The sequence below is a fragment of the Lepidochelys olivacea genome (genome assembly GCF_965140295.1).
Source record: "Lepidochelys olivacea isolate rLepOli2 genome assembly, chromosome: 8".
Taxonomy (NCBI): domain Eukaryota; kingdom Metazoa; phylum Chordata; order Testudines; family Cheloniidae; genus Lepidochelys; species Lepidochelys olivacea.
In genome coordinates this window covers 91,596,506-91,613,134 of record NC_140418.1, presented here as the reverse complement: position 1 = coordinate 91,613,134, position 16,629 = coordinate 91,596,506, and the positions used below count along the sequence as shown (strand labels likewise).

The following is a 16,629-nucleotide window of genomic DNA, read 5'->3' as shown; positions in this document are numbered from 1 at the left end:
ATTTAAATCTGTGTATTCAAAGGGCAGAACTGGGCCCTGATGTGTTTTTCAAATCACTTCATGTCTTGGTGATTGCTGTCTGGACATTAAATGGCATGCTATGTGCTAGCCTATTTAAGGGATTAATGGAAAAACTCCCATTGACTTCAACTGAGCCAGGGTTTCACCCTATATATTATTAACAAGTTTTAATACATCTTGAACAAAATTTCCAACGAGGTTGACTTCCTTTTTATGGGTGCAACTTGCACCTACAAAATTTGTACCCATATTTTTGCACCCACAAGAGAAATCTGTGTATCTGTACCTCTAATTTGGCTGCAGGTGCCCGTCAGGTAGTTTGAACTGCAACCACTCTGCAGCAGCAATGCACTGTGTTAGTTCAAAACCCACAGCTGAATATTTCACCTCTAAAAAGCAAGGTGTGACCTATTCTCTATAAAAAATGTACCCCTTTGTGTCTGTAGGTGTGCTGTGCATAAATATTTCCCCTTTGTGATTCTTTGACATGATCATGACGCAAGGGTTCTTTCTGCTGGAGCTGAGAAGATCATTCAGAGGTATGCAGCACCCACCCATTGACTTCAATAGGAATTGTGAGTATTCAGGGCCACAGGAAATCAGGCCACAATGCCTAAATATTAGAGCTGAGCAAAAAAGTAGAGAGTTTGTCATGAGAAATGTTCATTTTGGGCAGAAATTTGACCACCAAAATATTCTGGCCAAGAACTGAAATATTTTTATTTGAAAACGCTGCTCTGATGCCTCATGGGAGTTGTAGTTCAGGTGACTCAAGCTCCAGTTCTCCTCCGTTGGCTGGGCTCCTGGCCTGGCCTGCACCTCCCATGGTGACTAAAGAGTTTCCCTGCATGGAGAGGAGAAGTGGTGCAACACGGGAGTCCCTGGCTGTGGTGCATCATGGAAGATTGTGAGGGACTAGTGTACGTCTGTATGTTCCTACATCAGATTACAAACTTAATTTTGTTTTGTGAGTGCCATTTTGATTGCCTACACTTTTGCCTTTTACCCTCCATCTTCTGCTAAGACCTCCAAGGAGGAGTCATGAGAAATTCTTGCAGCTAGCAGATGGTTAACAATCCAGGGTCATTTACTGAGATGGTCTCCCATTCAAATACATGCAGCCCAAGACAATGACCTAGATGCTGCCTGAGGAACCAGTTCAGCTAGGTGAGTTTGTAACCAAGCAGTGGATCACCTGATGAGGGATTTGAAGTCACTGAGGAGACTTGGGGTGGTGTGGGGACTGGAACTTTATAAAAGGGAGGCTCTCTCATTGGCTGTTACAAATGGCAAGTCAGCATTCTGAGGAGGAAAGTGCATTTTTCAGTTGTGACCCTCTGTAGTTAAATGGTGGGTACACTCAATTAGTTGACTCTAATAGGTGCAGTTGCTTTCAATGGCCCTGTCAAGTGGAGAATCGGACATTTGATTATGTGCCAAGTTTTTACATAAAACTATATGGTTATAACGAAGCTGTGGTCTCTTAACATAATATTTTTCTGTGGTTTGAGCAGTGCATCATAATGCTGGAATAAAACTCTAAGCCAGAGTGGATCGTCCTCATTATTTTCAAGATGTTTTTACACTTCTAATTATCTGATAAATGCCAATGGGACACGTATTATCGTTTGTAACCTGCTTGTTGTCTGTAACCCACAGTGACAAATGCAAAGGGCTGCATCCAGGCATACTGAACATGTACAAAATAGGAAACATCTTGAGCCGCATGCGCGCAACCGAGGTGTTACTTATTATGGTATTTGAAAGAGATAAAGGCCTAAGTTGGAATCTTTTTTTCTCACTCTCTCTGACACACCCTTTCATATACCAAAACTCCATCACAAGATGCTGCTGTAGTTCATTAGTATTGTACTTACATGTTCACCATATTGTATATTGACCCCTGTCTTAAGCAAATGCTCAATAAACTGAAAAAAAAAGGTTTTTTGCTTAATGGAACTGACCTCCTACAGACCCTGGAGTACAACTGTAGTTAGTACATTTGGGGGTGGTCTATGAAGGCAGGAGCTTGTCTGTTAAAGCAGGTTTCATTGCACTTCTAAGTGTGCAATTGTGCAGCTTGGCTTGGAATTGATAATTGAGTTAAAACGCGGGTTACTTATCCTCCAAATCCTTAAACTGATCCAGTCCCCTTTATTTGTGAGACAGGCAAGGCACAGAGCCAAAGCCCACTCATTAACATGTTTGATAAGGGAGATACTTTGGTTTCCTGGAGGTGTCTAGTGTCTGCTCCAGTTCTAAGGCAAGAAAGCCATATGGTTTCTTTAAATATTCACTAACTGCCTCCTGGCAGTGACTGAGTGTGTATATTTTTTACAGTACATGCTGCAACCACCTGTTTCCCTTACCTTGTCCGTTAATGTAGTGTTACAAGCAGGGTGAGCCAGAAGAAGCTTCGCGATCTCAGCATTACCATGCTGACAGGCAACCATCAGTGCTGATGTTCCATTATCATCCTGCTGGTTTATGTCAGCCTTGCAAGACAACAAGGCTTTCACCATATCTCCCCTGTCATGGCTGACACCTAATATTAAGGCTGTCTGGCCTCCCTAGGAATATCGCAACACAGACCAAACACAATGACATACCCATCAAGGCAATGTAACTTATTTACACAATCTAATCATTCAAATAGCATAGCAGTCTTGCTTGGAACACAGGTAGCCCTACAGCAGATGCTGTAACAAATCCGTGGCCATTTATAACTTCAGAGTTGACTCTTCTACATGTCATGGCTCCTCAGAACTTCACTGTGACAGCAAGGCTAAAACTCACATCTGATCTGCATGCTCCAAAAGCATGCCCTGCCACTAGATTTATTGGAGATTATCCAATACCTATTAGCTGCATAGGGCTTATGACATGCAGTTCCAGTTCCATCCTGCAGTCAGAGGTGATACACGATAGTCTGCTCAGTACCATTTTGTCAGAGGTGTGAAATTGGGAAGCAAATTACAGTGGGACCTCTCACCGTGACTTGAGCACTGTAGTGTGTCAAAAGCCCCCCTTGCAATCTAGATCATCTGGCCCTGGCCAAACTGGCCATTTCTTTTATTTTTATTGACAGTGTAAATATAAAGCTATAACGGCAAAGTAAACTAGTGAAACCTAAAGTGAGAAGAACCTGGTTTCCCTTTACACGAGGGTCCTTAGAATTACATTTATAACCACACTAACACTGCCTTTACACTGCCAGAGCAAAAAGAACACACGACGGAGTAGTGCCAAGGAACCTTAGTGTAAATGAGAATCAGGCCCAGAAAAGTTTACACAACTATGACTAAATAATCATGTGTAGTGATATTGTCTCAAAAATAATTATTCTGAGGTGTCCTGATAGTTCACCCCTGAACCACTGCCCCTCCTGATAGTGGTTCATATTCTGGTTTTTTTTTTAGGTTACTTTAATTCACTTTCATTTCTTAGACTCTTATTTCAGATTTTAACCATTGTTTAGCAAGCAGTTGGGAGTCAGAAAAAGCAAATGTCTGCATCTGAGCCTGCAAGGTTCTGCATCTCAATTCCCGCCCAATAGTAGCTGAAGGCACTTAGCTGTATGTGGAAGATGCTCAGTATAGTGAAGGATCAGGCCCTCTGAGTTTTCCTTCAAGTACTTTAATTAGCAACTGATTAATTGATTGATACTTGTACATAAAAGCATGGATTGAGAAGCATCATTGGGATGGGCAAAGTCCAGAAGATTTAATTAGTCACAGTGGATTGCAGAGTTTGGCTGAATATGTTGCTTTAACTTTCTAATCTGGCAACTTCAATATAATATGCACACTAACACACATAATCTTGCTTCTCAATTTCATGAACATAAGAACGGCCATACTGGGTCAGACCAAAGGTCCGTCTAGTCCAGTATCCTGTCTTCCGACATTGGCCAATGCCAGGTGCCCCAAAAGGAATGAACAGAACAGGTAATCGTCAAGTGATCCATCCCTTGACGCCCATTCCCAGCTTCTGTCAAAAGACAGAAGGACTAGGGACACCACTGTAGAACTGATCAATGAAATTGTTTTTAATTGTTCACTTTATTAATATAACTTCATAAGCAAAGTTTTATGAATGAAACAACATTCATTCATGAAACCAGTTACCCCATAACTGGCTAATTGAGTTTCACTTTCAATCCAATTGCTGCTTAAATCGCTGAAACTTGCACTGTTTCAACATTGTAACTTCTGTACACTGTTTGCCATTTCTTACACTTGTCCATATTGTAACTCAAACTACATTTAACTTGTCCCAAACTCCATTTTAAAATGCTCACTCCATTTTGTAAAAGCTCTTCCTTGTGCCTTGCTTTTCTTGCCAGTTAGCCGCCATAAGCTACGAACCCAAGCCATGAACTCAAGCTACATTTAGGACTGGTAACTATACAGCAGCCGCAGAACCTGTGTGTGTGTATGAATGAACGTGTGAATGAATGTGAAACTGAATGAAATCTTATAGCTATAACTGACTGCCTACTATGATTCTTTTTGTATTCACAATAAATGTGACATTTTGTCTTATCCCCTTTAATAAGATCCTGCTGGTTTTTATTTTATTGGTATAACACCATCCCTGCTCATCCTAGTTAATAGCCATTGATTGACCTATCCTCCATGAATTTATCTAGTTCTTTTTTGAACCCTGGTATAGTCTTGGCCTTCACAACATCCTCTGGCAAGGAGTTTCACAGGTTGATATGCGTTGTGTGGAAAAAATACTTCCTTTTGTTTATTTTAAACATGCTGCCTATTAATTTCATTTGGTGGCCCCTAGTTCTTGTGTTATGAGAAGGAGTAAATTACACTTCCTTATTTACTTTCTCCACACCAGTCACGATTGTATAGACCTCTATCATATCCCCCCTTAGTCGTCTCTATTCCAAGCTGAGAAGTCCCAGTCTTATTAATCTCTCCTCATACAGCAGCCATTCCATACCCCTGATAATTTTTGCTGCTCTTCTCTGAACCTTTTCCAAGTCCAATGTATCTTTTTTGAGATGGGGTGACCACATCTGCACACAGTATTCAAGATGTGGGTGTACCATGGATTTATATAGCGGCAATATGATATTTTCTGTCTTATTATCTATCCCTTTCTTAATGATTCCCAACATTCTGTTCACTTTTTTGACTGCCGCTGCACATTGAGTGGATATTTTCAGAGAAATATCCACAATGACTCCAAGATCTCTTTCTTGAGTGGTAACAGCTAATTTAGACCCCATCATTTTATATGTATAGTTGGGATTATGTTTTCCACTGTGCATTACTTTGCATTTATCAACATTGAATTTCAGCTGCCATTTTGTTGCCCAGTCACCCAGTTTTGTGAGATCCTTTTGTAGTTCTTTGCAGTCTGCTTGGGACTTAACTATCTTGAGTAGTTTTGTATCATCTGCAAATTTTGCCACCTCACTGTTTACCCCTTTTTTCCAGATAATTTATGAATATGTTGAATAGGACTGGGCCCAGTACAGACCCCTGGGGGACACCATTATTTACCTCTCTCCATTCTGAAAACTGACAATTTATTCCTACCCTTTGTTTCCTATCTTTTAACCAGTTACCAATCCATGAGAGAACTTTCCCTCTTATCCCATGACTGCTTACTTTGCTTAAGAGCGTTTGGTGAGGGACCTTGTCAAAGGCTTTCTGAAAATCTAAATACACTATATCCTCCGGATCTCCTTTGTCCACATGCTTGTTGACCCCCGAAAGAATTCTAGTAGATTGGTGAGGCATGATTGCCCTTTACAAAAACCATGTTGACTATTCCCCAACAAATTATGTTCATCTATGTGTCTGACAATTTTGTTCTTTATGATAGTTTCAACCAGTTTTCCCAGTGCTGAAGTCAGGCTTACAGGCCTGTAATTGCCGGGGTCACCTCTGGAGCCCTTTTTAAAAATTGGTGTCACATTAGCTATCCTCAAGTCATTTGGTACAGAAGCTGATTTAAATGATAGGTTACAGATGACAGTTAGTAGCCCTGCAGTTTCACATTTGAGTTCCTTCAGAACTCTTGGGTGAATACCATCTGGTCCTGGTGATTTATTGCTGTTTAATTTATCAATTTGTTCCAAAACCTCCTCTAATGACACCTCAATCTGGGACAGTTCTTCATTCCTAAAAAGAATGGTTCTGGTTTGGGAATCTCCCTCACATCCTCAACCGTGAAGACCGATGCAAAGAATTCATTTAGTTTCACCACAGTAGCCTTATCGTCCTTGAATGCTCCTTTAGCATCTCAATCATCAGTGGCCCCACTGGTTGTTTAGCAGGCTTCCTGCTTCTGATGTTCTTAAAACATTTTTTGCTATTACTTTGTTAGTCTTTGGCTAGCTGTTCTTCAAATTCTTTTTTGGCCTTCCTAATTATATTTTTACACTCCATTTGCCAGAGTTTATGCTCCTTTCTATTTTCCTCACTAGGATTTAACTTCCACTTTTTAAAGGATGCCTTTTTGCCTCTCACTGCTTCTTTTACTTTGTTGTTTAGCCATGGTGGCTCTTTTTTGGTTCTCTTACTATGTTTTTTAATTTGGGGTATACATTTAAGTTGAGCCTCTATTATGGTGTCTTTAAAAAGTTTCCACGCTGATTGCAGGGATTTTACTTCTGGTGCTGTAACTTTTAATTTCTGTTTAACTAACCTCCTGTTTTTGTGTAGTTCCCCTTTCTGAAATTAAATGCTACAGTGTTGGGCCACTGTGGCGTTTTCCCCGCCACAGGGATGTTAAATTTTAATTATATTATGGTCACTATTACCAAGCGGTCCAGCTATATTCACCTCTTGGACCTGATCCTGTGCTCCACTTAGGACTAAATCAAGAATTTCCTTTCCTCTTGTGGGTTCCAGGACTAGCTGCTCCAAGAGGCAGCCATTTAAGGTGTCAAGAAACTTTATCTCTGCCTCCCTTCCTGAGGTGATACGTAGCCAGTCAGTATGGGGATAATTGAAATCCCCCATTATTATTGAGTTTTTATTTTAATAGCTGCTCTAATCACCCTGAGTATTTCACAGTCACTATCACCATCCTGGTCAGGTGGTCTGTAATATATCTCAACTGCTATATTCTTATTATTCAAGCATGGAATTACTATCCATAGAGATTCTATGGTACAGTTTGGTTCATTTAAGATTTTTACTTCATTTGATTCTACGCTTTCTTTCACATATAGTGCCTCCCCCACCAGCACGACCTGTTCTGTCCTTCTCATATATTTTGTACCCTTGTATTACTGTGTCCCATTGATTATCCTCAGTCCACCAAGTTTCTGTGATGCCTATTATATCAATATCCTCATTTCAATATCCTCATTTAATACGAGGCCCTCTAATTCGCCCATCTTATTATTTAGACTTCTAGCATTGGTATATAAGCACTTTAAAAACTTGTCACTTTTTAGCTGCTTACCATTATGTAATGTAATTGAATGGGCCTTTTTTTCTTTTAACTGTTTCCCATCAGATCTTACCTGTATTTTATCATCTTCCTTCCTCTCCTCCTTATTAGGACATAGGGAATCTCCATTTCTAGACCCTCCCCTAAGGGATATCTCTGTCTGAACCATGTGCTCCTCCACACCTGTCAGCTTTCCCTCAGCCCTAAGTTTAAAAAACTGCTCTACGACCTTTTTAATTTTAAGCGCCAGCAATCTGGTTCCATTTTGGCTTAAGTGGAGCCCATCCTTCCTGTATAGGCTCCCTCTTTCCCCAAAGATTCCCCAGTTCCTAATAAATCAAAATCCCTCCTCCCTACACCATCATCTCATCCACACATTGAGAGCCTGCAGTTCTGCCTGTCTAACTGGCCCTGTGCGTGGAACTGAAAGCATTTCAGAGAATGCTACCATGGAGGTCCTGGACTTCAATCTCTTATCTAGCAGCCTAAATTTGGCCTCCAGGACCTCTCTTCTATCCTTCCCTTAGGGCAGCTAATCATACATGCTGCATTGGGTGCAATAAACTGGGTAGCCCCCACTCTGTTGCTGGACTTCGGCCTGCATTCTCTTTTTACTCCTGAACCTTGTTACTTTGTTGTTGTTTTGTTTTTATCAAGGAGTGTTTTGGGCTTTAAGTTTAAAGAAGTTTAAGGAATGTTAAGTGTATGTAGCCCCTCCCTCACACTCCCCGTGTAAACTCCCTTGCAAAACTCCCCTGTTCACTAGCTTCTCTGGTGGCTTAGGAGTGGGCTTTTTAAAGCCCTGGTCTTTCTGAGTAGCCCCGCTCCCTGGTTAAGGGCCGATGGTGTAAGCATGCTGTAATGCTTGATTTATTCTCCCTATAAGGATCTTTAAGGGGATATAATTATGAAGGAAATAAATATGAGGAGTATTAAACATGTGTAGTTACTCTGGCTGAATTAGCATCTAGAAGGTTCTACAATGCACATCTTTTTAAGGCTAGTTCCCATATGCACTGAGACTTAATTAATTACACAATAAATACATCTCAAAGTTGTCTTGTTTAGCCAGATCTTTCACCCCTTTATTCAATCTGAACTCACACTGGGAGTAAGTAATAGGAATTGGACAGGTATGATTATAATTAGGGTGGTATGAACCCTGCAGGGTTTGGCTTGTGAATGGGTTTGCCAAGTGAATCCTGTAGTTTGGGGTTGGAAGGGAACCAATCCCTATGGTTTCCATGCATCATCTAGTTCACAAATATATTCTGTATAAAAACTTCGAATCATAGAATTGTAAGACTAGAAGGGACCTTGAGAGGTCATCTAGTCCAGTCCCCTGCACTCATGGCAGGACAAAGTACTATCTAGACCATCCCTGACAGGTGTTTATCTAACCTGCTCTTAAAAATAACCAACGATGGCAATTTATTCCAGTGTTTAACCACCCAGACAGGAAGTTTTTCCTAGTGTCCAACCTAAACTACCCTTCCTGCAACTTAATACCATTGCTTCTTGTCCCATCCTCAGAGATTAAGTAGAACAGTTATTCTCCTGCTTCCTTATAACAACCTTTTATGTACTTGAAAACTGTTATCATGTCTCCTTTCTGTCATCTCTTCTCCAGAGTAAACAAACCCAATTTTTTCAATCTTCCTGCATAGGCCATATTTTCTAGACTTCAATCACTTTTGTTGCTCTCCTCTGGACTCTCTCCATTTTGTCCACAGCCTTCCTGAAATGTGGTGCCCAGAACTGGACACAATACTCCAGTTGAGGCCTGATCAACGCAGAGTAGAGCAGAAGAATTATGTATTGTGGCTTGCTTACAACAGTCCTGCTAATACTCCTCCCAGAATGATGTTTGCTTTTTTTGCAATGGTGTTACACTATTCACTCATATTTAGATTGTGATCCACTATGACTCCCAGCTCCTTTTCTGCAGTACTCCTTCCTAGGCAGTCATTTCCCATTGTGTAAGTGTGCAACTGATTGTTCCTTCCTAAGTGGAGTACTTTGCATTTGTCCATATTGAATTTCATCCTACTTACTTCAGACCACTTCTCCAGTTTGTCCAGATCATTTTGAATTTTAATCCTATCCTCTAAAGCACTTGCAACCCTTCCCAGTTTGGTATCATCCACAAACTTTATAAGTACACTCTCTATGCCATTATCTAAATCATTGATGAAGACATTGAACAGAACTGGACCTAGAACTGATCCCTGCGGGACCCCACTCTATATGTTCTTCCAGCTTGACTGTGGATCATTGATAACTACTTTCTGGGAACGTTTTTTTTCCAGCCAGTTATGCACCCGCCGTATAGTACAGGGGTAGCCAACCTGTGGCTCCGGAGCCACCTGCGGCTCTTCCGAAGTTAATATGCGGCTCCTTGTCTAGGCACCAACTCCAGGGCTGGGGCTACAGGCGCCAACTTTCCAATGTGCCGGAGGGTGCTCACTGCTCAACCCCTGGCTCTGCCCTTACTCCACCCCTTCCCGCCCCCTCCCCTGAGTCTGCCATGCCCTTGCTCCTCTCCCTCCCCCCAAGAGCCTCCTGCACACCATGAAACAGGTGATCGGTGGGGGGGGTGTGGGGAGGGAGCAGGAGGCTCTGATCAGCGGGGCTGCCGGTGGGCAGGAGGGGCTGGGAGCTGTGGGGGGAGAGGAGGCAGCTGAAGTTTTACTGTGGCTCTTTGGCAATGTACATTGGTAAATTCTGGCTCCTTCTCAGGTGCAAGTTAGTCACCCTGGTATAGTAACTCCGTCTGGGTTGCATTTCCCTAGTTTGTTTATGAGAAGGTCATGCAAGACAGTCAAAAGCCTTACTAAAGTCAAGATTACCACATCTACCAGTTCCCCCCTATCAACAAGGCTTGTTTCCCTGTCAAAGAAAGCTATTAGGTTGGTCTGACTGGATTTGTTCTTGATAAATCCATGCGGACTGTTACTTATCACCTTCTTATCTTCTAGCTCTTTGCAAATTGATTACTTAATTGTTTGCTCCATTATCTTTTCAAGTCTATGTTCACTTGTACAAACAAACAGGGACTGTTGATGATTGTTATGTACCTGACTTGCCCGTATGTTTACGTTCCCTTCTTTCAACAGCTTTAAGACCACCTCCATGTCTTCATCACTTTCTGCTGATGCCAGTGGTGTGATCATCACTGCAGTATATCCAGCTTTATTTTGATGGTCCACATCACAAACACCTAAAGATGAAGGGGAAAAAAGTCCTGAAAATCTACAGATAGTGCAGGGTTGAGTGACATAGCCAAAACACAATACACTATTTACAGCTGGATAACAGATACCTTGGAAGAAATTTTAGGTCATTTATGGCCAATTGCATCGTCACAGGAATCTGCTCTTTTTAAATATTTTTTAAAAAACTGATCTCACATTAATGTTGAGATCTGAAAGTGAGGGGCCTAGAAAGCTGAATCTATAGCAAAGGCAGTGGTTGATGCTCACGACTTGAGATACTGATTTTTGCCCTGAGTTCAGTGGCAGTCACTTTCAGGTGCATGCAAGCCAGGCAAACCGCGCACTAAGGCTCAGCTGTGGAAACTATGTGGATCACAGAGAAAATGCTAAAGATCAGCTGGTCAGAAAAAAGGGAGGGAAGAAAGGAAGAATGTGAAAGAAAGAGAGAAGGAACCCAAAATGGTAAAGAAACTGAAAATAGAGAAAAGGAGGACTTGTGGCACCTTAGAGACTAACAAATTTATTTGAGCATAAGCATCCGATGAAGTGAGCTGTAGCTCATGAAAGCTTATGCTCAAATAAATGTGTTAGTCTCTAAGGTGCCACAAGTACTCCTTTTCTTTTTGCGGATACAGACTAACACAGCTGCTACTCTGAAACCTGAAAGTAGAGAGAAAAGAGTAGAAACAGAAACACTGGAAGAGAAGAGATAATCAAGTAGGGGTATTGCAGAGCAGCGAAACAAATGAAGTAGAAGGAGAAAAGCTGAGTAGAGAAATCATTTAATTATAGCAATTACAGAAAATGTGACCACCAAAAGAGAGGCGAGAGAAGTAAAAGGCAAGCAGAAAAAATAGAAAAGGAAAATATGGAGATTGATCATTTCTCCAATGAAATTAATGGGAGCTTTTCTGCTGACTGCGCTGAGAGCAGAACTAGGCCCTGAGAAGATATGTTGGGTAATTTTTCTTGCCTAGACCTGAAATAGAGAGAGACCCGCACTATCCTGTGTAGAAGGGGGGAAAATAGAGTGCACAGGTCGGGGGGGAAAGTCAGTACATAACATGGAGAAGCAAACTGAGCAAAGAAGAAGTAAAAAAGAGAAGCAGAGACTCAAATATGAAAAGCTGTAAGTATTACTTGTAGCCAACGTTTAAGAGATGGATGCAGTAGTTCTTATTCAGGCAGGAATGACCCATTGCTTGATCAGTGGCCTAACAGAGGAGTTGTGTTTTGAGCAGAGGTGAAAGTAAGCCAGTACGTCCGGTATGGCGTACTGGTAAGAGCCGGTGCACCGTACCAGGACCGGCTTTCAGAGAGGGCAATTTAAAGCCCTGGAGTAGCGGTGGCTGGGCTCCATCAGGGATTTAAAGGGCCCCGGAGTGCCAGCCGCTGCTACCCCCCTCACCCCTCCCCCCGGCCCTTTAAATCCCCGCCTGAGCCCTGCTGCCCAAGCCCTGGGTGGTGGAGCTCTGGCGAGGATTTAAAGGGCCCCAGAGCTCCAGCCGCTGCTACTGCCCCGGGGCCCTTTAAATTCCCACCTGAGCCCTGCTGCCGAAGCCCTGGGATAGTGGCGGCGGGGCTCCGGAGGGGTTTTAAAGGGCCGGGACAGTAGCAGCGGCTGGAGCCCCCAGCCCTTTAAATCCCCACCTGAGCCCTGCTGCCCGAGCCCTGGGGTAGGGGTGGGGTGGGGCTCTGGCGGGGATTTAAAGTGCCTCGGAGCTCCAGCCACCCCTACTGCCCTGGCCCTTTAAATCCCCGCCGGAGCCCTGCTGCCGAAGCCCTGGGGTAGCGGTGGTGGGGCTCCGGCGAGCATTTAAAGGGCCGGGGCGGTAGCGGCGGCTGGAGCCCCGGGGTCCTTTAAATCCCTGATGGAGCCCGGCCACCGCTACTCCAGGGCTCTGGCAGCAGGGCTCAGACCGGGTGATTTAAAGGGCCCCGGGCTCCCAGCCACCACTACTGCTGCTGGAGCCCTGGCCCTTTAAATCAAGATTTAAAGGGCCTGGGGATTTAAGGCCCTGCCTCTTCTGGTTGAGGCCACACCCCCTGCTCAGGACTCCGGCGTACCTAACTTACTTTCACCCCTGGTTTTGAGGCAAGTCTGTGAGTGACTTAGGAACTGCTCCTACTCCCAGTGAAAAAAATGGCAAAAATCCTATTGATTTCAATAGGAGTTTAAGCACCTAATTACCTTTGAGGATCTGGGTCCAAGTGACTTGAAGACTGAGTAAGTTGGCTGTAAGTACAGAAGTCACTGGTTGTTATGTATTGCTCCGAGCTACCTGGAATTTTGTTTCTAAGCATTTTTAAGTTGGGTTATGATCATCAAAGTTATTCTGAACAAAATGGCACTATGCTCCTGCCATCATTGCTTTGTATGGGTGACATTTGCCCCTGTGCTGAAGGCCAGTTCCAGACCTATGAACCACTCATTTAAGTTCTCAGAATAGGGCGTAAGTAGTGCAGCAGAGGAGTGAATTTCACCCAATATGCATTCTAAATCTGATCTTCTTAGGTTGCTCCTATAACCAAGTTTTACTAATGTTAACATTACATAGCTGATATAGCTATGGAACAACAAGCTGGATTCTGACCATCTTTGCTTGCACAACCTCAGGAAAATTGCCAGTGATGAATCGAGATTGCTAGTGATGAAGTGCAGGCCTGAAAGAACATGGCTTGCTTTTCAAATGATGATTTAGGCTGAACTTGCAAGCGCAAGCAGTTGGAAAAATCTTCTTTTGATCTGTAAACTAAGCAGATTTGGGGTCTGATTCTGAGTTACATTGGCTCTTTCACATCACTTTGGCATAGGGTGACCAGATGTCCCAATATTAGGGGCTTTGTTTTATATAGGACCCTATTACCCACACCCAGAGGACCTTATCATCCCCCTCGCCAGCTGTCCCGATTTTCCACACTTGCTAACTGGTCACCCTTCTTTGGCAGCCTGGGGTGTGAACACATTCAAGATAAATTTGTTTCAAAATGTGATTGAACATTCATAGTAAATATGTTTCAGTAGCTGATTTAAATACAGATGCAGCATGCGATTTGTACTATTCTAATTCTGACACTTTTATGCTCTTGACAAGTTTCCGTTCATTTTATACACAACAAATAGGCTAATTCTATTAAGAAATTCATCACTCCTACTGTTCCAGTTTGTGCTGTTATATTCTCAGCCTTCTTATTTACTGTGCCTAAACATTTAAGTATTGCCCTTTGAGCTTAGTCGCTTTGGGGTATTTTCTAAAAGACCAGAACAAATTTCTCTCAATATTTTCTGGAGTTGCTTGGAAGTCTGTTAAACAATGGGTTTATAGATGTGTATGATAATATGCCATTCTCTTAACATTTAACAGATTGTCTTGCCAACCAAGAAAGGCAAAAAGCTTCATTATTCTGTCTGGAAAGTGCCTGCATTTTATCTGATAAAATCTCAGCTGGAAGTTTAATTCTTTACAGTATGAGCTAAAAGTTCAATAGTTTAGAATGCAGTTCTTGCTGCTGAGCTAGAGGCCACTATTACAATCAAAGGGTCTGATCTTGCACACATGAACGGCCGAGCACAATGCTTACTCCTGTGATTAGTCCCACTGAAGTAAGCACTAAAGGCCAAATATTTAAATGTATTTAGGTGCCTGAAGATGCAGCTAGACACCCAGTGGGATTTTCAAAAGCACCTAGGCACTTAACTCCCATTGAAATCCCACTAGATGTCTAGCTGCATCTTCAGGCATCTAAATATCTTTAAAAATCTAGGGGCCCAATCCAGCTCCTACTGAAGCCAATGGAAGGACGATCAATGACTCCAATCTTGCTAGATCAGCCACATGCTGGGTAATCAGTTTTCCAGGATTGGGCCCTTAAATTGTGACCAGATTTTTAAATCTGAAAAAGACATTAAATGTGATTATATGAAATAATTGGCAAGTACCAACCTTTCCCTCCCACCCCAGACAAAAACAACAACTGCAGCATTAGTTCCCACCTGTATCTAGTAGAAGCTTCACAATCAGAAAGTTGGAATGGGAAACACTGTAATGAAGAGCTGTATTCCCGTTTCCATCTGCCAGGTTTATGATCATCTTCAGTAGCTGGGGATGAATTGCTTTGAATTCTTTGAGATAAGCTGCAACAACTTCAGGGCTGGAGGATTTCCTACTAGAGATTCGGAACCACTCTTGACAGACAGTGTTTAAGATGTGTCTCTAAAACACCAACATTTCACAGTCACTTTCAGGACCTTACTTTTTCAAAAAGTAATGATGCCAGTTCCCTTCGCTATTGCTCTACCCAAGGGTTGGTCCCTGGCTGGTGTTTTCACTTTGTGGCTGGTAAAGAAAACTTTGCATTTATTGGCAGTGCAAAAGGGTGATTTGTTTTAGCAAAGACAATACAGCAACATCTTTAAAAATAGAGGTAGTTTGTTATTGGCTTGATTAGTTTGTTTTTAATTGAAAAATGGCAACCCTCAGGGAACTAAAGTGACTAGTTCTACATATGAATACCTGGAAACATTTTCTCATGGGCAAGTTATCACTAGACTTTAACTCAAGCAGCATTCATATTTATTGATACATTAGTGGATACAAATAAATCTGAGCTCATCTCCTATATCCTGTTTTATGGGTCAACTAGAACAACGATGTTATTTTTTAAAATGATATGTCTTCATCAATCTAACATCTATATGAAAACATTTTACCCACTTCTGTTTACCTACCTCCAATAATAAAATAATAATAATTTTTTTATCCTAAATACTCTATAAATCCAGGTCTAAACTGTAGCTTCTCTATTTGCCTCATGTAGGGGGAAGTGCACAACTGAACTAGCCCAAGAGCAACCCGGGAAGTAAACTGTGATTCAGTCACAATCTGACTCCTGGATCCCACCATCTCTACTGCTACACTGTGCCCCAGCCCTATACCTGGCACAGTGTGTGTGTCCTCCATCTGGGGCAGCTGTGCTGTCCATCATGGTTGGGGGGGGCTGTCCCAAGGTTCTGCACATTCCCCAATCCCTGCATGCGTGGGCTCTGCGGAGGCTGCTTCTCCCCAGTGCTGCCACCTGTAGTGTGCTGGTGTAGGGCAGCAAGGGGCAGCCTTACTGACCTGTGCAGAATATAGGATGGGCCAAAATACTGGCCTCAACTATGTCTATGTACAACAATCAAATAGCAGCTTGAGTAGGGAAAACATTCTTTAGCGCTCCATGTTTCTCCTCTAAGTGATTCAGCCTTTGTATGCAAATAGGATTCAGCACTCAGTGTTCCCATTAGGCACGCTCCTGTAGAGCTTTTCTCCGTTCTACTCTTAAAAATTCCCAATAAGCAAAAGGTAATGAAGCATTGTTGTCATTCTCCTGGTTAGTTAATTTGCTGTGTCTCTCTGAGGGGCTCTTTACAGACTATGTAGTCACATTTTTGCAAGGGATATGTGTCCTCTCACCCCAGCCCTTCCTGGAGATCTAGTGCCCTGCTTTTGCCCTACCCTCAGTTGCTTGGCTACAGAAAGAGGAGGAGATGCTGGGCAAATTTTTCCCCTTCTCCAGTGCTCTGCTAGTTAAAGTTAGTACCGGATTCTATTGCACTGAGATCTGCTTGATGCAGCAGAAAGGGGTGGGGGGAAATGCTGGAAGCCTGTTACAACTCCTGGTTCTATGCCCGGCACTGCTTCAGCCTATGCCCTGGCATAGGGTGGAAAAATCTAGTTGCCATATGTATTTTGGCAATGTTGCAGACTGCTTTGCAGCATGATCCAGCATGTGTTTAATATGCAGGATGGATTTTTTGCATAGTTTTTGTTATTTTATTTCCCTTGCAGTCTAGAAGCAGGGAAAGATTATTTAAAGGGGGAAAGGAATTTTTATGTCAGTTTTAGTCTGGCCCAATTGACCAGAAGAAGCTTGGAAAGTTTTCTCCCTTTTTCTGTAGGTCATGAATCTGCAGCCAAACCTT

The 16,629-nt window shown here is 42.6% G+C and overlaps 1 protein-coding gene across 10 annotated transcripts in view; it reads right to left on the bottom strand.

Moving 5' to 3' along the window:
* Window positions 1–16,629, bottom strand: part of KANK4 (KN motif and ankyrin repeat domains 4) — a 56,279-nt gene that overhangs the window by 4,058 nt on the left and 35,592 nt on the right. For all 10 annotated transcript variants that reach the window (XM_084636851.1, XM_084636855.1, XM_084636852.1 and 7 more), the window contains 3 exons: window positions 14,659–14,878; window positions 10,527–10,669; window positions 2,391–2,591 (listed from right to left, as the gene is read on the bottom strand). In XM_084636851.1, coding sequence (XP_084492977.1) covers window positions 2,391–2,591; window positions 10,527–10,669; window positions 14,659–14,878 — 564 coding nt within the window. The remainder of the gene's footprint in view (window positions 1–2,390; window positions 2,592–10,526; window positions 10,670–14,658; window positions 14,879–16,629) is intronic.